Genomic DNA, 22,774 nt, shown 5'->3' with positions numbered 1-22,774 from the left:
AGGGCTTCCAATCTGAAAGCAGTTAACTATCCCTCTGTCCCCTCCACACCCACAGTTTGATTATGTAACACAGACAGTAATTGGGAATGAAATGTTAGTCCATAGAGGCCTTCATCGGCCAGAAATAAATAGAGCAGAAAAGACTATCCAAAGTACTGAAGACCCCTAATCTTACATCCCTACATAGCTTCCTTGGTCATTTAGCAGGATTAGGAACCTCTCTACATATCCACTTTACCCTTTTTGTTCCAGGACACCTTTGTGGTCATGCAGATTGGTTCTAGAGATATCTTTTCTTTCCTATTTATTCCCATCCTAATGCATTTTCCCTCACACTATGTACTGTTTGGGGGTTTTCTCTTAAATCATTCATACTGTCCCTTCCACTTTCTCAGGCTGGTGCATTAACAGTTCAGCGACGTGAAAGGTAATAAAAGCTAGACTGGAAATCACAAAAGAAATATGAGAGACACATTCCACAGAGACTCTGAAACCATTTATTTTTAACCTAACAGTTCACGGAATACAGGGAAATATTGTATATCATTGATTCTAAGATGCACATTTTAAACAACTCTGAAATTGGATATGATTTACAGTAAATGCACATGATAGTTTAATTGGCAGCTTCTTTTTCTTTCTTAGGGTGGGAAAAGAAATAATGCACCTTGTCATTAATGGCATCTAAGATTCAATTAAGTACACTTAGGTACTTTTCATGGAAAAAGTTTCTCAGGGGCCACTATGTTTCAAATGTCTCTTTCTCCTACACTGTCTAGAAGTGTTGAGTCTGGGTCAGAGAAGGTAAAATTCACTAAAAACTTGGATTAATCAATTATTAGCCTTTATCTTGATAATTCTTATTCAAGGTGCTTTTCAGGGAGAACCCTCTATGGCTGATTGAGCCACAGGGCAAAGAAAGGAGGAGGCCATCCTTTGAGCTTAGAAATTATAAACAAAGGCCAAGTTCTGAGAATGAATTTAGGAAGAAATGAATCCATGTGTACAGATCACAAAGCTGGTCAGTGGTCAGCCTTCTCCTGAGTTAGGAGATAGTAGTAGTGATTCCTTCATTTTTCTTTACAAACTCATCCACAGCCTAGCTTTGTTCCAGTCCAGAGCTCTGTTCTACTGCAAAGTCTAACAGTTAACACACAATTAACAATCCCTGTACTTCCACCACCATCACTGCCATTTTAAAAAGGCGCTCAAGGGACAAAGAGTGTTTACAGTAGCGTACTCAGTAAGAAATGACAGTTATATAAGCTGGCTGGGGCCCAGTGGCTAAGACTCCACATTCCCAGTGCAGAGGGGCCCGGGTTCGATCCCTGGTCATGGAACTAGATCCCACATGCCGCAACTAAAGATCCCACATGCTGCAACTAAAGATCATGCAGGCCGCAACCAAAGATCACGCATGCCACAACTAAGACCTGACGTAGCCATAGAAAGAAAGAAAGAAATACTAAAAAAAAAAAAATAAGCTGGCTGGACTTGTCTGCTTTAAAGTAGGTCTTGATTGGCAGGAGTCCTTTCCTTTCCTCATATCTGCCCCAACGGTAAGAAATGCACAGTTCTATGAAGTCCCAGCTCACCCATTCCGCCACCCCCCTCCACCCCACACTGATATTCACTCCTCCTTGGAAGGCTTTTTGCTTTTGAGTTCTTGAAAGAAAGAATAGTTCTTGTTCCTAACCCTTTTCTCTTACCCCATTTGGCTTGTCTGAAGCACACTGACCAGATGAGCTTCTATAGCTCTTCCTTTAGGCAAACAATTGTACCTATTCTTGCTAAATTGTTTTGGCTGGCAGAAATAAAGAACAGGGCTACTTCCCACAATTCCAAAATCCCAAAAGGTCTAAAAACCAAAAATTTTTTTAACTCTTTTGGCAGCAAAATCTGAACTGACATACTATTTATAGTCCTATTTTATTCCACTTAATATGATTATCCATCCGTTTCTCTGTAGAAATGTGTTTTATTACAGAGTGCTAACCAGACCCACTTGAGGTGTTATGTAATATGACCAGTATATACCCTTTGTTAGCTTTTTGAAAAATCCAGAACTAGACTGAGATCTGAAACATTTGGCCCCAAGGTTTCAAATAAGGGACTGTGAATGTACTGTGAATGTCTGGTGTTAAATTCGCTTGCTGAGCAAGACAGTTCCTTTCTGTTCAGATTCCTAACTCTGCCTGTGAGCTGAGTCTCTAGTACTGAGTACCAGATGTCCTCACATTGTAAAACCAACATGATTAAAATTCTCTACGACTGTTCTGCTCATAGCACCTACTGAAACAGTAAGATAAGGGACAATTCCCAAATACCAGCTTTAAGAGTTCATAAATGCAAGATAACATCTTAGTTTTCCCTCCCACCCCCAAACACTGAAATGAGGCAGAGCAATGAGTTTATTGCTACTGCAAATCCCGATACCAACATTTAGGGAACATGAAGTTCTCACCATTCACGATCTCGTGTCCAAAAAACATCTTCACTCCTGGGACACTTCGATCAGTCTCCACATTCTTCACTGTTATAGAAAACAATTCATTTGGTTGATAAAAAGTAATATTCCCTAAAACTATAAGAAAATATGTCTCACAAAAGTGCCCAAATCTGAGTTTTATAAAAATCCCCAAATTATCTTCCCCAAGGAATAAAAAGTCAATAAGAAATTACAAAGCTATAACCTTGAAACAAGTAGTATAAAGAACAGAGGGAACCCCAGAATGGTCCAAGATACACTAAAAGGGCAGTAGTAGTACACTGAATTTAAACTTCTTCCAAAAATATTCTAAGGCCTTTGGGGCTAAGGATTATCTACTTATTATATTTCTACTGATTTTTGCTCCACCTAACTCCAGAAAAAAACTTAAGTCATCTGACTACTTCTAGAGTCCACACCCTGTTTCATGTCATGCTACATGCTTGAACTATTAATTGTCAGAGACAACAATCCAACTCGTGGCCCAATTACAGGCTCTTGTATGAGTAGGTAAGGGAGTTGGGAGAAGTTTATTTGTCATGTTTACAATACAGTGTCATTTTTTTCTAGATGGCAGCGCTCACAGCAGCTGTATATTTCCACATTTCTCAGCAATCCAAAACAAATGAGTTTTACCTTCACTAGTCCACTGAATATATTCTTACATAGGTCAAAGATCACCAACTGCCTATTTGTCAAATCCCAAAAAAAGTTTACAATCTTATACTTGGTTCCCATGCATCCACTGACAATATTGTTCTCTCCTTTCTTCTTTGGCTTACAGGACACTCTTAGTGTTTATTTCTTTTCCTACTAATTATCTAAAGCCACCACACTGAGCACCCACTCCAAACCAGGCATCTTGCTAATTATTTGCCTGTGTTTGACTATCCAGTAACATAATGAGATAGGCATTTCACTATCTCCATTATGGAGGAATTTGAGGCTCAGAAAGGTTGAATAACCTGCGCAACGTCACACTACTAGTAAAAAAAAAAAAGAGTCAGGGTTCAAAACCAGGCCTCATTGATTTTAATAAGCATCTTGTAACCAGTGTTCCACTGTCTCCCTGATTTGCTCCTTCCAGGCTCCTTAGCTGTCTCTACCACCACCGCTTGCCCCTTACACACTGATAATCCCTAGGGTGATATTCCTCATGCTTCTTCCTTCTCCTTGAATGATCACATCAACTTCCTAGTTGTCCTGACATACATTATTTCTCCAGTACGGATTATTTCTCTGAGCTCCACTCTCATTTTCAACTAATAGCAGACTTACTGCAATATTTTTCAAATTGATCATTATCTTCTCCCACTAACCAACAAACCTGTTCCTCTTCCCATTTCTATCAGTTAATAACAGTACTATACACATAATCTGAGTTATAAATGTAGGAGGCTCTTTGACTATCTAATTCAGCAGTCCCCAACCTTTTTGGCACCAGGGACCGGTTTCGTGGAAGACAATTTTTCCATGGCCTGGGGTGGGGGGATGGTTTCGGGATCATTCAAGCACGTTACATTTATTGTGCACTTTATTTCTATTATTATTACATTGTAATATATAATGAAATAATTACACCACTCACTATAATGCTGACAGGAGGTGGAGCTCAGGCAGTGCTGAGTGATGGGGAGCGGCTGTAAATACAGATGAAGCTTTGCTCGCTCGCCTGCCATTCACCTCCTGCTGTGCAGCCCGGTTCCTGACAGGCCATGGACCAGTACCGGTCTGTGGTCTGGGGATTGGGGACCCCTGATCTAATTGATTACTAGGTTACTTATCCTCACTCCTAAGCATTTCTAGAATCTGTCTTCTCTTCTCCATTCCTTGCCAAACCTTAGCTCTGACTCCCATCATTTCCTCTTTATTGGGTCCCTTGATTGTCTGAATAGTTCCTTGTCTATTCTCCTTGTCTCTAGTTTATTGCTACTTCAAACCTTCCTTCATGCTGCTGTCATAGTGATGTCACTCCCTGCTTTGTCCAAATGGTACATAAATTAGTAAACAGGTGTAACAGTTCCACCATCAATTCCTCCTTTGGGAAGCCTTCCCCACTGTCCTAACCCTACCATTCTCAGATCTAAATTAGCTGAAATTTTGTGTTTCCATAGCATCTTGTGCGTCCCTCTATCACAGAGGGTATCACACTGCATTACATCTTTCTACTTGTTTACCTGTCTCCTTACTAGACAAAGTTTTTTGAGGACAGAGACCATGTTATTCTTATCCATATCCCTGGTACCCAGCACACTGCCTGGGATATAAAACTCAGTTAATGATTACCAAATGAATTAATATTGCAAAAGCCTGGTATAGTCCCATCCTAGCCTACAAAAGTCTATTTTAACTCATAATATGGCTTAACAATAACACTAATCTCTCAAATGTCATTTACACGTTTCAACTGTGAACTTGAAATTTATTGTGCCAGGAAATCAACTACTCTTAACAAGTCAATATTCTAGCTGAATAAAAACTATATATTGGGGCTTCAAGGTGAGCACATGGAGGAGGCTAAGACGGTGGCATGCCTAGAGAGGGTAGAAACTCTGAGCCCCTTCCCACATACCTTGCCCTATAAATCTCTTCCATCTGGCTGTTCCTGAATTTTATCCTTTAAAAATGAATTGGAATTGAAACTGGGAGGTGTAAAGGCTACCTTGTGACCAGGAGGATAACACATGGTCGCTGAGGTGGCAGAGCAGGAGCACAAGACACCTGATCCCTCCTGGCATCTTTCAGCCACTGCACCATTCCTCAGTAGTCTGTCTCTGGGCTTCTTTTTGCATGAGAAAAATTAACGCCTTACTGTCTTTGTGAATTTGTCTGTTGAAGCCAAAAGCAATTCTATCTAATACAGTGGTTATTTTTAATTTCAAGGTACATATGGAGAGAAATTAAAAGAAGTACCCAGTTAAAAAAAGCTCTATACATTGAAAATTTCCACTATCATGTCAATAAAAGTATAGAAGTGGGGACAAGCCAGCATATGCAGCCATGTTGCTCTGTTAGGGAAAACAGCATTCTAATCCTCCTCCCACCTTTTCCCTAAAATAGGAATAATGCCACTCTCCCAGTTGCTAAGGGAGCGCAGAACCATCACCCAAACTGAGTTATTAGTCTCCTAAAAGGCAGGAGATTATGAGAAATAAAATGAGACCTTTCTTCAGGACAACAATCTTGTCAGGGTCCACATGCTGGAGCACTCCCTCAAAGATGCCACAAACCAATGTGAGTTTCACTCTTCTCCACAAAATCTGGTTGAGGAAATGGTAGTCACTGCTAGGATCCATGCTATCTGATTCCAAAAGGAGTCTTCAAATAATCTTCTTTAAGTAACCAAACCCTTGAAAATAAAAGAGATCTATGATTTTTTAAATATTTTGGGGAAAATGGGGTTATTTTTCCTTTTCCCATACCTGGGATAAGAAAAATAAAAATATTAGAGTAATTCAATTCTGTTCATCTTTTTAGAATGATAATGAGAAAAATATCATTGCAAGCACCAACTCTAATTTATACATGGGAAACTGAAAAGTATAAGACTTCAGGCAAGGTGGGTTTGACGTCTTTGTCTATAAAATGGCCTAATATCACTTTTCCTTCCTTAGCTAAATGGAATAAGAAGAACATTTAGAGGCTTTTTAATAGCACATGCATACATCATTTTAACAGCAACCAAAAAAACTAAAAGAACAAATGAAAAAAATTGATATTGGCAAACACCTGCCAACACATTGCAATGAATTGTTTACCCAGTAACGTCTGGGATCTAACCTCTTCTAGATGAAGCCTCTTCTAGATGAATCACATTTCCAGAGTTTCACACTGTAACCAACCAAAGAATAAGTGACTTAGAACTATCACAATTTATGCATTACCAATCCAGCTGCCATGTCACTGCAAGGGCCATTCCACTCCACCCTGGCCACAGCTCAGGGACTGGGCTGCTGTAATGTCACCAGTCATGTGCAGCCTGACAGATTAACTGACACATGCCACACACTGGTTTTGTAAAATTCAACTGTTTTTGTAAAAATGATGCATGCTCATAAAAAGGATAACAATGCAGAAATGTACAAAGAAAAAACTTTATCTTGCAGAAATAGCTATCATTCATAGTAGACACTCTTATAATCCTTAGTGTAATACTGTAAATTAAAAGATAAATCTTTTCTTTAAAAAGTATCTTTTAGAACAATCCTGTTATTCGGATGTCTTTGTATTTAGAACCTCAGCTAAGTGTTCCTCCACAGTGCTTAAATTTAAAAGTGGCTTGCCTTTGCCCCACTTGGAATAGTCAACCAGTGAATTTTGCAATTTAGTTTAACTATAAAACACTGACCAAATAACTAAGGCCCAATTTGACTAGAAAGAGGTGAGAAGTTACATAGCATTTTTAACCAGATAAATAAATTACACTTTAATATTTTAAGGTCTAGCAAGTGCTTTCACAACTATTATTTGTTGCCTACAACAACTACTTAATTTACAGATGTAGAAACTGAGGCTTAAAGATTTAAGACACCTGCCCAAAGTTACACAGCTAGAAGGTAATGGAACCTGAACTAAAACCAGGTCCCTAGTGGAGGATGTGTGCAGTCTAGTGCAAGACAAAGTGTTATGCATCCAGAGAGAACATAAAACAAGTCACCAGAGCGCCTGGAAAAATCATTCTTCTTTGTTCAAGTCAATCCAACTGGTAAAAGGGGAATTTTTACAGAAATAAAAGAGAACATAAAACTGGAAAAACTGGCCCTTAATAGAGGTAAAAATTAATTTATATTTTTAAAAGATACATAAGAAATAAGCTTGTGAAATGCCTGGGTAATAAAGAAATTTAAGAAATGTTAAAGTAAATCAGAAAAACATTAACACAAAGCAAAGAAACCTCGACTGAGGATGGCTGCAAAAGGTTAAGATTCAAGATTAGGAAGGAGCGAGTAAGGTCAGGACCTAGAGATGGGCTTCAAGACAGACTCAGAAAATAGACATTCACGTCGGTGACATCACAGGTTTTTCTACCATACTTACGCTCTCAGGATAAAAAGGTCCTGTGGCCTAGATGGGCATATCCAACATTTCACACTCTGCTTATTCAGGCAGACATCATTAGGTCAGACAAGAGGAAGTCTATTGTGAAAACAATTCAGTAAGACTAGAACCTCAGTCTCCTGCTAAGCCGTCAAAGCCTTAGGTAAAACTTAAAACTAGTAACCTAAATTGACTTGACCAGCTCGCTAATACAGTGTTCTAGTGCTTAAGTACTAAGTGAAAGCGGTCAGAATTTGGTTTTTCCATAACTCAAACCAGTTCTGTACAAAGTAACACTCGAGGGACGGGTAAGGGGTGTAAAGGCACTGAAGCCACAGGAAAAGAACTGGTTCACCTGAAAGGGTGTACTAATTAGAAGGGGGGCTTTAAATGTTTTCAAGAAAACAAACAAAAATATGCCACAGGAACAAAATGCAAATTTCCTCGTTTTTAAGGCAAAATAAGAAACTTCAAATAAACGGCGGGCCATACGCTAGAAATTCTCTCCTCCGCCGTTAGGTTTTTCTTTTTCCTCCGACGAAAGTTTGGGAAATCTTGTGTCTATTTCAGCCAAATGGTGAGTTCCTCGAGCTTCAGTCTTGAAGTGAAAAAAGAGGGACTTCTGTTAAGGAAGAACTCTCGGGGAGTTTCAAGGCCGCTGTGGCAGTTATCAAAGAACAGTCCCGAAAACAAACTAAAGTACGCAGCGCTGGGAACCCACACTACAGGTCGGACGCCAGCCGGCCTGAACCAGCGGTCCCGTCTGTTTCCCGCGGAGCCAATCGGCGCGCGGTCCCGAGGCTGGCTCCCGAGCGCCCCTTGCGGCCGGGAGGAGAGGGGGCCCCCAGGAAGAATCAGGAGGTGCAACTCCCAGCATGCAGTTCCCAGGAGACACACCCTAGCGTTCACCCAAGCGACGTTTTGTCTGTTTTTATTGTTTCTCTCCGCAATCCATGCCAATCGTAGGGTGGGATTTCTAGCGTTAGAGTTCTGTGAGAAACAGGTTGGCTACACTGCCTGCCACACGTTATTGTGTTGTAAAACAGTGGGTCAGTGGCGTTGCCCTTTTAATTGCGGGCGCTAGGGCCAGAATTGCCCCTTTAAGGCCGGTGGCATCATGTTTCCGGGGGCGTGGTCCGTCTTTAGCTAGACCCGGCCGGGCGCTGGGCTGATTCATTCGGGGGCTGGAGCTAGGAACGTCGACGTCGGCTCCGGCGCTGGGCTCAGCCTCACTCCCAATTGGCTGGGCCTCCGGGCCGCCCTCCTCCGCGCGCCACCCCTGGGTTCCCTTCCCAGTCCGCAGTAGAACCACTGCCCTCTCCCTTCTTGACCCCTGGCCCTTCCTCCCCTTCTTCCCTCCCTACCGCTGCCGCTGTCGCTTCTGGCGCCGCTGCTCCCGGAGGAGCTCCTGGCTCGGTGATGGGGTCCCGGGCCTCCACGTTACTGCGGGACGAAGAGCTCGAGGAGATCAAGAAGGAAACTGGATGTGAGTTCGGGTAGGGGGTGGGAACGCGGCCGAGCGCCTCAGGCTGGCCTCAGGACCAAGGGCGACTGTCGCTGAGGTCTGGAGATGAGGTGCCGGGAGGTTGGGGGGGTCCTGGGCAGCCTCCAGCGCTGGAGCTTCGGGGATGATGGAGGACCTGTTCTTAAGCTACAGCTACCTGGAGCGGGGCAGTGCCTCTTGTGGGGCTGTCCTTCCCATCAAAGGCGGGAGTCATGATCACCCGTAGATCACTGATCCCGCTCTTTTCTCTTCCCCCTGCTCTTGAAAGCCCCCGAACTCTTTTCCTTTATCTTTCCTTGCACCAACCTCAAATTCAGGAACTGTGGGTGGATTCTGTAGAAAACATTCTGTCCATTCCTGTGACGTTTCTGGGCAAGGACTTAAAACCACTGACAACTGTGGGAAATCAAACAAATTCTTGCCACAACCGGAAAAATAAATCCAGAAACTGAGATCGTACAGTAAGGCTTTGGAAGACGGGACGGGACACCTTAAAGAATCAGGGGTCTGAGTATGAGCCTTCTTTCATTCTGAGCTTGTGGAGAGAAAGCACAGATACTGTGACTACCAGTTTTTTATTTACAGTGAGGATGCTTGCTGTCCTAATTTCAGATCTATTGATTTCTACTATGCTGGTGTACTTCATGCAGTCGCCGTGGAAATTGGATGTGCTCCAAAAACCTCAGTGTGAATTTGTACTAGGAACTGATTTTTTACAGTCCAGTCTCTTCCTCATTAACTTGAAAGGGACAACAGAGTTTTGGGAATTCAGAAGCCCGGTAAAACACCATCATACATTTGTGTAGCCCTTGATAATGCATACATTATTTTCTATTCTCAGTAATTCATTATGACTCTTGCATGAGTTATGTAAACATCCGTGCTCTGAGTCTTCATGATACCTGTCTTTGATAATGAGATGGCCAGTAAATAACTCAGTGGTCCATTCGCAGATAATATTGAGTGCTGGGGGAACCTCAGAATTATTCAGGCATTGGTGGCCTGAGATAAATTAAATGCTGTCCCATGCTTTCTGACAAGTTCAACTTTCTAGAATCTTCAAGTTGGAAGGGGTGTTATCTAGCCTCATCCCTTGTCAGATTGGTTTACTGCTTTCAGCATCTCCTAACTTACCTTCATTAAGCCTCTCCATAAAGACTTTAAGGACCTCACCGCCTACCAATGTAGTCCTTCTGATGATTTTGAATGAATGACAGAAAGTAGTTAGCTGTTTATAATGTGCAGTACTTATTTGGGCACTTGACCTTATGGTCATTTTATGACTTACCCTGACTCCAAGAGTAGAAATGTAGGCAGTTTGGACTCAGCAAACGTTTTATTACATTTTGTGGTTATGACCTCTGGCCACACTTGTGAGAACATAAGAACTACTGTAGGTCTAAGGTGACACCAGAGTTAAAGCATTCATGCTTAAAATAAAAAGTCACATAATGAGGGACTGTAAACCAGAGCGAGGGTGGGAAAAAGCTATTTTTGCCTCAAGAGGAAGGGAGCAATAATCCCATTCTGGTTTTATTACATTTGACCAAATGAAAGTGGCCTTGATTGCCTTAGGACTCTGGGTTATATTTTACTGTGTGACCTTGTGAGAACTGAGTACTCCTGCAGAGCTATTTTCCTAGTTGCCGAAAAGTGAATCAAGCCTGAGGCACTCAGCCACAACCAGTACAAATGTATGTATTGAGCCAGAAAGCCTAATGAAACAAGTACTTATTGAATTTTTGCAATGTCTATATTCAGTACGATACTGGGTACTCAAAGCAGATGGTGACAAAAGATGCTCACAAACCTGTCATGGAGATAAGCCCACAGGAGTTAGGATTAGCATCAGGACATACGGTACCTGAAATTGTGTGGAACCTCTTTCAGAACTCAGGGAAGAGTCCTTGTGCACTGGCCTTGAGGAGGACAGGAATTGGGCCTTGATACATGCATGAATTGATTAGATTTGGATAAATTAACCTAGGGCATTTTGGGTGGCTTCCAGGTGCTTTCTCCCCCAGCATGCTACCTGTCATTCTTCTGCTCTGGGAGTTGAGCCATCAGTTTATCCAGTTAGTGCCGATCAGCAGAGTTGATTTTTAAAGCATTAATTTTAGCATGATGCAAAAGGTTTAGAAGAATAAAAACAATGGATACCTGAGGGTGGGGTAGAGAGGTGGAATTAGTCCTATTTTCCTCTGCTTCTTGTTCTGTTAAGAGTTTGGGGAGCTATCAATCAGAAACACTTCAAGTTAAGAACAAGTATAAGACATTTCACTACTCGCTTTGTCAGTAAGAAAATGTAGCATAATTGAGTAAAACTGACTTTATATTCAGTGTGAAAGCTTTGCATTCAGAAGTCTAAATTGATTAGAATTCATGTATGACTAGGTTATCCGGTATTTGAAATTTAATCTCTAAGTGTTTGGAAAAGTAATTCTAAGTAAGAATTCCTTGTAAGCCTCAACTTTGTCATCTGTAAATGGGAATAATAATAGTACCTACTTTATAGGATTCCTAGTGAGAATAAAATGGGAAAAATGTAAACTGCTTAGAATAGTGTCTGGATATGTAATGAGCACCAGGTGTTAGCTATTACCTTTTGAACCATAGATAACAATCATCTTATTGGGAAAATACCATTAGCATATGATAGTTATAAAAACTATGTCTTGAGCTATATAACTGGAGAGGTGACAGCATTTTACACTTTTCCTATTTTCAGGGGATATTGGATTAGGAATCAAGTTTTCCCAATTCTAAGGAAATAAAACTTTGAAAGGAGTAGAAATCCTGTTGTTTCTAACAGTTTAAAAAACACTGTCTAAAAACACTTTGTGTTGGCGTAAAACATTTGCTATATTGTCTTAGTTCTGTCACCTTCTTTCAGTCGTCAGCATTTCCATAAATTAAAATCATTTCAATAAAAGTTGTCATTAAGGGAAAGGTCATAAGTATCTTGGGAGTTTCTGTATTCTCCACCTTTAGTTCACTTAACTGTGTGGCAATAACCTGGCTGTGAATTACTTAAAACCTTTAAAAAAAAATAGCCACATAATCTGTGAGAAACAACTCATGCCAGCTGAGTAGTAATAAATGCCGATTGATTTATTTTTAGCCTCTACCTTCTGGTGTGTGTCATGTGACGTGGCAAAGATATTGAACAGGTTTGGGAAGTAAGTTTTACAGGCCAGTGAGGTTTTGTTTGTTTGAAAGGGTGTAGTGATGATAGAACTAGTGTGGGTTTCTCTGTAGTTGCAACAAAGAGCACAAGACAGGCAAAGGCAACTGCTTGAGAATAATTTTCTGGGCTAGAATGTTAGTGGAAGTTCAACTTCAGGCTGCTCCTGCCTCAAAATGCAGGACCCCTTCATGGCCCTCATCTGCCTTGCCATAGTGCCTGAAGGTTCTGTCACTACAGAAGACCCTGCTGCTGTCTTCCAGTTCCTATTTTTTTATTTTTGGCTGCGTTGGGTCTTCGTTGCTGCGGGCATGCTTTCTCTAGTTGCAGCAAGCGGGGGCTACTCTTCGTTGCGGTGCACGGGCTTCTCATTGCGGTGGCTTCTCTTGTTGCGGAGAACGGGCTGTAGGCGCGTGGGCTTCAGTAGTTGTGGCACGTAGGCTCAGTAGGTGTGGCTCGTGGGCTCTAGAGTGCAGGCTCAGTAGTTGTGGCGCACGGGCTTAGTTGCTCCGCAGCATGTGGGATCTTCCCGGACCAGGGCTTGAACCCGTGTCCGCTGCATTGGCAGGCGGGTTCTTAGCCACTGCGCCAGCGGGGAAACCCTATATATATTTTTTTGATGAACCATTTTAAAGCTGCAGATATTAGAACTCTTCACCCCTTAAGCCTTCTGCATGTATCTCCTGAGAATAGGGATTTTTTTCCCTACATAACCAGAATACTATTATCACACCTAAGAAAGTTGACAATAATTCTATAAATACTATCTATCATTCAGTCCATATTCAATCTTCCCCAGTTATAATAAAGTTTTTGTTTTTAATCTCTTTTAAGTCTCTTAATCTATAGGTTTCCTGAGAGAGTCGGCCAGCTCTTGAAGTCCTCTTGCCAGGGGAAATGCGAAATATTGGGGTGTGGAGTGTTCAGGAGGAATGGTTAGGGGTGCAGGCTTCAGCCTCTCAATCTTTTGAGAGTTACCTTCGGTTGCACGTATATGCTTTACCTAGGTTATTAATCTGTTCTTCTGCGTTAAGATTTAGGATAAAGGCAAGGGCAAAATGACTTTTTTTCTTATTCCCTTTTCATTTTTACTCTTCACTTTGCTTTTCCTCCTTAGGGCTTGGCATTTCTCTCAAATGCCTTCTTTCTCTGAGCACAGTGATGATAGAAAGGCATTTAGTCAGGAAGATTAGCAGTGTCTTTTAAGTAACCTTTCAACAATAGAAACTAATTATTTGCCCATCAGTGGAGAAAAATATAGCTTCATTCAAGATATGCCCACATTAAAAAAAAAAAAAAAAGATATGCCTACATTCACAACCTTTTCTGAGAGTAATTGTCAACTCCTGAGACTTCCTTTGGGTTTCCAAAAATGATGCAGGTTTTGGGCACTTGTCCTGCTAGCCTAGTGCCTTCTGGTAAGCTTAGTTTACTGGAAACTTGTCCTGCCTTCATTTGTGGCAGTTCCAATACCTTTTTGCACCTTGACGTTACTCTGAGGTATACACCTTGGAGTTTGCTTTATATTCTTTGTCATAGTGAGTTTAGCACCTGAATTAAAGCCTGCTTACTTGCTGCTGCTGCTTCTCCTTTGTCTCTTTCTCCTCCTTCTTCTTCTGTTCTAACAGAGCTCTTTGTAACAATATGATTGTACCATTAGTTCCAAAATTTAGGAGGTAGATTGAGATGTAACCATATTGAGTTGTGTTAAAAGTTGGCATTTGGTTGTACATTTCTCCACTGATTTCCACATAGCCCAGTTTGTCCTGGAAGATAGCAGTTTTATGGTTGTTTGGATACTTATTTACACATTTATTTTTAACATATTGGTAAATTACGAACTCAAGCAGCCATAAACTGATCTCTTTTTCTGAAATATGGGATGTAATGTCATACCATTACTCACTAAGGGAATTTTAAAAATCATACTATAAGGTTTCAGTGTCCCTTTCTTTTGGATGGTGTTCTAGATTAGAAAGATGTCTGATGGCTCACTTGTTAGTTGAAGAAGTTGGACAAGGTGACAACATTTCTTCCAACTTAAAAATTTTATAACTTGCTGTACATACTTATCTATACATACATATGGAATTTCTAGAAGGATTCACAGTAAACTGGTGATAGTGTTTGACTCTGGCAAGGGAGACTGAGGAACGCGGTTGTTAGGGTGACTTTTCATTATGATCACTTTTGTACCATTTTTACCATGTGGATAGATTGTTTTCTCAAATAAAAAAAAAAAAAAACTAGTATAAAAAGAACTGCAATTTGAATGTGTTCCTTGTTAAAGAAAAGTAACCTGAAATATATAATACTCAGTGGACTAAACATTATGCAGTTATTAAAGAGGACTCCAATATAGAAAAATTATGAATTAATAAATGAAAAATAAGCTATTATGTTTATGTAAAGTACACAGTGACACATTAGATGATATATGAAGAAATGAAAGCAGTGGTGTTGAGATTGTGAACGAATTTTGTTTTTTCAAAAAATCTTTTGGGAAAGTTAGTCATTCTTTAACTGACTTATTTTGTGAAAACTAAAGGGAACTTTAGTTCTAGAGCAGCCTTTGAGGCCCGAGGCCAAAGCCTCGTCAGGTTCCTGAAGAAAACGGTTGTGACTGGCAGAATCAGGAGAAAGCTGGAGATTAATTAGTACAGCAGTAAAACTGTACCTGCAGGCTCACAATGTAAGGATAATGATGATAATAGCTAACCTGGAGTGCTTACCAAGTGCCAGACCTTTGCCAAGCACTTTCCTCTCCTGGATTCTGTTAGTTCACTCCACAACCCCACTCACTCACCCCTCACTGGTAAGCTGTGGTGCCGTGATTGGAATCAGAACCTGTCAACCTGACTCACAAGAGTGTACACCAAGCTACTGACACCTACCTGACTAGCAGAAAGGTCCACAACTGCTTCAGTGTCTGGACCCCTGCTGGCTGTGCCCTGGCTGGGAATGGTTCTGCCTTCTCTGCTCTCTGCTCTCCTTAGAGAGCCAGTAGTACAGAACGGAGCCCAGCCTGCGCTGAAACCTGACACTGAAGAATTCACAGCTTTGCCCAGTGTGTCCTCTCATCCTAGCTCTGGGCCACTAACTTCCTGTTTCTCCTGCCCGTGCCCCTGTTTATTTTATCCCATTGTTCCTAAAACCGCAGGTGGATTTTTGTTCCTTGAGCTGGGGGAGGAAGACAACTATCAGAACTCCCTCGGCCACCCCTTTACCCGTGAAGGTACAACAGCCTAGGACAAAGTCCACACTTGCCACACCCTTTTTGGCTGTTGTCTTTTCTCCTTTGATAACTTTTTTTTTCCTCCTACCTCCAATCTGCCACGAGACTAAACTATTTCCCAGAAATTCCTTTTTGCATTTCCAAAGTTTCATTGTCTACCTGTAGTTATTACCTCATAATTGTCAGCTTGTGCCTGAGTTAGTCCAAAATGAGGAGCAAAACAGCTTCCTTGTAGATGTCATCTGATGATAACATGACCATTTTACAAATTACCTAATTTCCTTTCTTGGAGCCCTTTCCTTTACTGGGAACTCAGTGGAGGTCATGCCATCACAGAGAAGAGGCTGACCCAAGGCTGTGGTGATCTTTTACCCGAAGATCAGTCCTGAGGGAAAAGATAAAGCCACTGATGCTTGGGGTAGGAGTAAATCAGATTTTTAAAATACAAGCTGTTTCACAAGCCCCGATCTTTAATTCAACACAAGTTACCTACCCAGCTGTGCCAGCCTGAAACATCAAACTGATTAATAGAGATGTGCTTTTAATCAAAGCGTGCATTTTCATAGCCTCTAAGTCAGGGTACTGAAAGGTGAAAATTTCACAATTTCCTTTTAAACTAAATTTGGCCTTGTTTTGTTAAATCTTAACTACCTGACATTTAACACAGTCTTAATTAAGCCTAGACTTCATTCCTGAGAGTCAATTTTGTTTACTCTTGATTTAGTTTATTTTCTAACTCCTTTCATCCTTTCTGCCTTGACACTCTAGAGGTGAGTTGGAGTTGAGATTTCGGCCCACTTTACTGACTTTGAAGCGTTTAACGGTGGCCCGGGACCAGAAGGGCAGCTGGCTTCTGAAGGGCCACATTCAGGTTCAGTTCGAGTGGAGGGCAACTTCTCCAACTGGGACTAATTTTGTGTTCTTTAGTTTCCCACAGTCAGATCACCCGCCTCTACAGCCGGTTCACCAGCCTGGACAAAGGAGAGAATGGGACTCTCAGGTAGGCAGTTCCTTTCTTTATTTTCTGACAACGTCTGAATAGCTGCCTTTATCCAGAGAGCAGACACAATAGGCATCTGGCATGCAGAGAACAGGGACCATTTCTTCACTCATCTTTGAGTATCATTGATCCACAAGGGACTTAAATACTAAGCAGAACAATGAATTTACATTTATCACTAGGTGCTTGCTGCTTTACTCCAGCTTCTCTTGGTTTGGGTGGCCATTGCTCTGGTCCTATGAATGTACCTTTGGGAATTTCGGCTCTCTCTGCTTGAGTTTTCCCACAGCTCTTTCGCAAACATGTTAGCTTTCAGGAGGCTGACCCATAGCAATCCAAGATGGTGTAGGTTGTTTGTCCTTTCCCCTCTCATTTCCCAAGCCAACCCATATTCCTAGGGTACATCAGTTTATATGTATTAATGTTAGATAAGATGTTCAGTATTTTCGTCTAGAGCAGTGTTTCTCAACTGAGGGCTATTTTCCCTTGGGTGGCCAAATATCTGGAGACATTTTTGATTGTCACATCTGGGGAATGCTACTGATGTCTAGTGGGTAGAGGCCAGGAATGCTGCTGAACATCCTAAAATGCACAGGACAATCCCCTCTAAATGTCAGTAGTGTCACAGTTGAGAAACTGGTCTTGAGTAAGTATATGATTTCAGAGTAATGTAATGCTGTATCATTTCATATTTGTAATTGTCTTATAGTCAAATGAAATATCTCCTTACCACCACCTCCCAACCTAACTCTCAGTAGCAGCATTTTGTTACTATTGTTCCTCAGCTTTGATTGACTGATATAGAATGAAGCTGTTTGCCTTTCTGGCGGCTGTCAAGAAACAATGGAGGACTTCTTTAGAAGCCTTGTAGCATAGGTGTGGGGTGTAGCATAACGGGGGGAGGAACATAGTTGCTAAGCCTTTGTGCATAATCCTCTGGCAGAAGAGCTAGAAAGTGCTGATAAATCCATAGGGCCATGTTTGTTTAGGGCAAAATCTGGCTTCACTGAAAGCTGGAATTGACCAAAACGATGCTGCCCAGTCATTAAAGTCAATGACTACGGAATACCTATCACGTGCAAAGACCACACTAAGTACTTTTTCTTTTTCTTTTTTTTTACCGCACTGCTCAGCATGCAGGATCTTAGTTCCCCGGCCAGTGATTGAACCCGAGCCCCCTGCAGTGGAAGCGCAGAGTCTTAACCACTGGACCGCCAGAGAAGTCCCCTCTTTGTCTGTTTTTAATTGAGGCAAAATACACATAACATAATATTTACCATTTCAAAGTGTACATTTTAGTGGCATTAAGTACATTCACAACACTGTATAATACGTTTATATATTACCACAGTCTAGTTGCAGAACATTTTCATCAGCTCAGATGGAAACCTCATACCCACTGAGCAGTCACTTCCCATTCCTCTCTCTATGGACATTTCATATAAATGGAATCATGCAGTATGTGGCCTTTTGTGACTGACTCTTTCATTTAACATGATGTTTTTTTTTTTTTTTTTAATTTATTTATTTTATTTATTTTATTTTTGTCTGCCTTGGGTCTTCGTTGCCGCGGGCAGGCTTTCTCTAGTTGCAGTGAGCGGGGGCTACTCTTCGTTGCAGTGTGTGGGCTTCTCATTGCGGTGGCTTCTCTTGTTGCGGAGCACGGGCTGTAGGCGCGCGGGCTTCAGTAGTTGTGGTTCGCGAGCTCTAGAGCACAGGCTCAGTAGTTGTGGCACACGGGCTTGGTTGCTCCACGGCATGTGGGATCTTCCCGGACCAGGGCTTGAACCTGTGTCCCCTGCATTGGCAGGCGGATTCTTAACCACTCTGCCACCAGGGAAGTCCCCTAACATGTTCAAAATGCTTCCATGTTATAGTGTGTATCAGTACTTCTTTCCTTTTTATGGCTGAATAATATTCCGTTGTATGCATAGACCACATTTTGTTCATCCATTCATCAGATGGTGGAGATTTGAGTTGTTAACACCTTTTGGCTACTATGAACATTTTTGTGTGGACTTATGTTTTAATTCTCCTGGGCGTATACCTAGGAGTAGAATTGTAGGTCACATGGTAATTTTATGCTTAATTTATTGAAGACCCACCAAACTCTTGCACAGCTCTGTACTGTTTTACATTCCCACCAGCAATGTAATGAGGGTTCAAATTTCTCCATATCCTCATCAGCACTTATTATCTCTCTTGATTTTAGCTATTCTAGTGGATGTGAGTGGTAGATCACTGTGGTTTTGATTTGTAGTTCCCTAGTGGCTAATGATGTTGAGCATCTTTTCTATGTGCTGGTTGACCATGTGTATGTCTTCTTTGGAGAAATGCCTATTCAAGTCCTTTGCCTATTTTTTAACTGGATGTTTGTCATTTTGAGTTTTTTGTATGTATATGTGTACACACACACACAATATATATGTATTTTTTGGTGTATTTATACAAAATGAAAAAAAAGAAGGGGCTTCCCTGGTGGTCCAGTGGTTAAGACTATGCACTTAACCCACTTCAGGGGGCGCGGGTTCGATCCCTGGTCCGGGAACTAAGATCCTACATGCCGCGCAGTGCAGCCAAAACAAAACAAAACAAAACAAAATGTGTGTGTGTGTAACGATAGATAGAAATGTAAGAGTCAAACTTTATTTTTTGGCCTGTGGATATCTAGCTGTTCCAGCACCATTTGTTGAGGAGACTATATAAATTTGTATTAGAAAAACTAACCAGACTAGAAATTTCTATTTTTCCTTCAGCCCAAATACTTGAATAATTTACTTGAGTTTGGGATTACGTCTTCCTCATAAATTCAGATTTAACCACTAAGTGAAGATATAGAATTCACATTAGTTTTGAGTCCTTTTCTTCTTTCTAGAAAGTGGGTGATTTGTAAATGTGTGCTTTAATCACTTTCATTGTTTGCTGGAAAACAATGGAAAATCTTTTGTAAAATGAGCTGTTTCTCCTCAGAAAAGGTGAAAACTTTCCATGTGTCAGTTAGTGTTACCTGCTCCTTAAAATCTAGGCAAGATTTGCTCTGCCCCTAAAACATAATTTCACACTCTATGGAAAGCCAGTGAACTAACTCACTCATTTGATAGGTATTTATTGAATACCTATGATGCACTAGGCACTGCTTTCTGTTCTGGTTTCTATAAATTCTTGGTAGGGGAAGAGGTGGTAGGAAGTGATAGGATAATTTTTAATTTCATGGTTACCTGAGTCTAGCTGATTTTTTTGTATTCAGCTTTACAAAGTACTTGATCTGAAATCTGTTCTTTGATCTCCATCATGGTGTGGATTAAAATACGGCAAAAGCCCCAAGCCACCTTGAGTGCAAGAAGAAATTACCCCATTGTACTACATAGTAAACAACTAGCATGTTACAGTTGACCCTTGAACAATGCAAGGGTTAGAGGTGGTGGCCCTCTGCACAGTCAAATCCGAGAATAACTTACAGTCTGCCCTCGGTGTACGTGGTTCCACATCTGCAGATTCAACCAATGATGAATCCTGTAGTACTGAAGTATTAACTACTGAAAAAATCCATGCGTGGATGGACCCACACAGTTCAAACCCATGTTATTCAAGGGTCAACTGTGTATATATCAATAAATCATTTTGTTGGACCCTCCCAATATCAGGGATTTCACACTGGCTGTGCCTCCGACAATGGCCATCTCAGCCTCTGGCCATCTTGTTATAGATTGTCGTCCCCTCTCCCCCAACCCCATCTTTTCTACTCCCTCCAGCCGTAAAGATAACCTGGTAAACTCAGAATTCTTTTATAGTAATAGAGTGATTTAGCTCTCTCCAGCCTTTACTGCCAAACTCAGCTCAAGGCCTGTCTTGACCTTTCTAGAACCCATTAGGGTGCTCAGCCGAATATAAGTTACCTCCAGTCTTTTGTTACCTTTAGCAGGCCCCACTTCCCTAAGAAAGTTAGTAGGAGAAATATTTTTCCTTCCACATTTTCTTCCCTCTCCTCTCCCAAGATGCTCTATGTCTGTGGCTTGAAGCTAAATTCTGCAGAGTGAGAGACTATAGTGTACCGTCCAAGGTATTCTGTACTCCTTTTTTTTTTTTTTAATTTATTTATTTAATTAATTTATTTATTTTGCCTGTGTCGGGTCTTCGTTGCTGTGCGCAGGCTTTTCTCTAGTTGCAGCGAGCGGGGGCTACTCTTCGTTGTGGTGCGTGGGCTTCTCATTGTAGTGGCTTCTTTTGTTGCGGAGCACGGGCTCTAGGCACGCAGGCTTCAGTAGTTGTGGCACGCAGCCTTCAGTAGTGTGGCGCACGGGCTCTAGAGCGTAGGCTCAGTAGTTGTGGCGCACGGGCTTCGTTGCTCCGCGGCACGTGGGATCTTCCTGGACCAGGGCTCGAACCTATGTCCCCTGCATTGGCAGGCAGATTCTTAACCACTGCACCACCAGGGAAGCCCCTGTACTCCTTTTTTAAAAGTGTAAGTCTCAGTGGGAACATGAAGCAGGAACTATGGAAGACTTTGGTTAGAAATGGAGCTTCTGCAAAATGCTTTCAGAGATTCACCCCCAAAGTATGTTTTATAGAACACTAGTTCCTTGGCCTACCAATAGGTGTTGAGTTAAAATGATTGGTAATCTTTAGATCGGTATTTCACAGAATATAAATATATACTATAACCTCACAAATCTTACTTTCTTTAGGTGCCATTATTTTGGGTGAAATATTTCTACCACTGCCATTGAAACTGGTCTTTGAAAAGCCAGCTGGGTCCTATAAGGTGCCCTGAAATGGTCCTTTGTAGGTTAGATCAGGGTGAGAGCCTGGTCATTATCTGAATACAAAGGTTTCTTTTGTTTAAATATCCTTGGTGCTGATCTAATCTACTGTGTTAGATGTCAGGATAATGACTACCCTTTGGGGAGGGGAGCAGATAGAGACAAAAGGAACTTGAAGGAGGTATCTGGGTACTGGTAATCGAGTTTTTGATTTGGGTGCTGGTTATAATCTTCACTTGGTGAAAATTCATCATACTGAATGCTTGTGATTTCTGCTCTTCCCTGTATGTATGTTATACTTCATTAAAAGTTTACTTTAAAAATATCCTGTGCATTGAGCAATTTTTTTGAGCAATTTTCATATTGGATTTTTGTCAGATACTTTTTCTCAAATAATACCATGATGAAAAATATTCCTGGATGGTAAATCCATGCAGGTTAAATTGACTACAGGGGACAGTACAGACCAGTTAAACTCTGCGAGAAAGTTATTACTGAAATTACTAGTTGGCTGTGTTGTTATATATCACTTTAAAAAAGATTACCTAAACATGGAAGCAACCGGAAAAAAAAAAAAAAAAAAGATTACCTCTAGGGAATTCCCTGGTGGTCCAGTGGTTAGGACTCGGCGCTTTCACTGCCAGGGGCCCAGGTTCACTCCCTGGTTGGGGAACTAAGATCCCAAAAGCCGCAAGGTGCAGCCAAAAAAAAATTAATAATAAATAAACAAACAAATAAATAAATAAGATTACCTATAAATTCTAAGAGATTGTGTCCTGCATGGTAGCCATTTATCTGCTTAAAAACTAAGTGCTTTTGAGACTCATTTTCTTCTTTGACTTTATCCAAGAGGGCAGATTATTACAATATCCTGGATAAGCACTTGCTTTGTACACAGTGGTATCAGTCATTCCAGAATGGAGTTTCACAGAACCACGATGCCAGTCTAATTCTCATTCTTTTGGTAGATAATCTTTTTTTTCCTCTCTGAAACCTTCAAATATCTCCTCCTGATGTTCTGAAATTTCACAAAGTTGTACCTTTTTGTGGGTTATTTTTCATTATTCATTGCTCAGTATCAGGTGAACCTTCTCAATCTAAAAATACATCCTTGAGGGATGTCCCTGGCAGTCCAGTGGTTAAGACTCCACGCTTCCAATGCAGGGGGTGAGGGTTCAATCCCTGGTTGGGGAACTAAGATCCCACATGCTATGCAGCACGGCCAAAAAAAAAGTTAAGAAATGTCCTTTAACTGGAAAGTTTTCTTCTGCTATTTCTTTATTTCCTCCCCCTCTTATTTCTTTATTGATTTTTATGGCATTTCTGTTGGTTGGCTATTGGACCACCATGACTCAATTTTCTCTCATATTTTCTGATTTTTTTCCATTGCTTTCTGAAAGATGTCCTTGAATTTATTTTGTAGACCCTTTGATGAACTTGTCCACAATCATATTTTTAATTTCCAAGAAACTATCTTGTTCTCTGACCTCTGCTCTATCATAGTAGCTTATTTTTGTTTTACAGATGCAAGAACTTATCAAATATCTATTGCGTTACTTACTAGAA

The 22,774-nt window shown here is 41.1% G+C and overlaps 2 protein-coding genes across 4 annotated transcripts in view; one reads left to right on the top strand and one right to left on the bottom strand.

The window, feature by feature from the left end:
* EXD1 (exonuclease 3'-5' domain containing 1) overlaps positions 1 to 8,273 on the bottom strand; it is a 38,461-nt gene extending 30,188 nt beyond the window's left edge. Inside the window, exons 1-4 of one of the 3 annotated variants that reach the window (XM_059913585.1) lie at positions 8,018 to 8,273; positions 7,526 to 7,624; positions 5,652 to 5,837; positions 2,465 to 2,533 (exon numbers count right to left, since the gene is read on the bottom strand). In XM_059913585.1, coding sequence (XP_059769568.1) covers positions 2,465 to 2,533; positions 5,652 to 5,784 — 202 coding nt within the window. In that variant the 5' untranslated portion in view covers positions 5,785 to 5,837; positions 7,526 to 7,624; positions 8,018 to 8,273. Of the gene's footprint in view, positions 1 to 2,464; positions 2,536 to 5,651; positions 5,838 to 6,268; positions 6,303 to 7,525; positions 7,625 to 8,017 lie in introns of those variants that run through there. The other 2 variants (XM_059913586.1, XM_059913587.1) reach the window with 2 other exon arrangements.
* A 425-nt stretch (positions 8,274 to 8,698) lies between these two features.
* CHP1 (calcineurin like EF-hand protein 1) overlaps positions 8,699 to 22,774 on the top strand; it is a 38,585-nt gene continuing 24,509 nt past the window's right edge. The window contains exons 1-2 of the mRNA XM_059913577.1: positions 8,699 to 9,011; positions 16,376 to 16,448. Of these exons, the coding sequence (XP_059769560.1) occupies positions 8,945 to 9,011; positions 16,376 to 16,448 (140 nt within the window). The 5' untranslated portion in view covers positions 8,699 to 8,944. The remainder of the gene's footprint in view (positions 9,012 to 16,375; positions 16,449 to 22,774) is intronic.

Source organism: Balaenoptera ricei, chromosome 2, assembly GCF_028023285.1.
Source record: "Balaenoptera ricei isolate mBalRic1 chromosome 2, mBalRic1.hap2, whole genome shotgun sequence".
Classification (NCBI taxonomy): Eukaryota; Metazoa; Chordata; class Mammalia; order Artiodactyla; family Balaenopteridae; genus Balaenoptera; species Balaenoptera ricei.
This window is presented reverse-complemented; position numbering and strand designations above follow the sequence as displayed.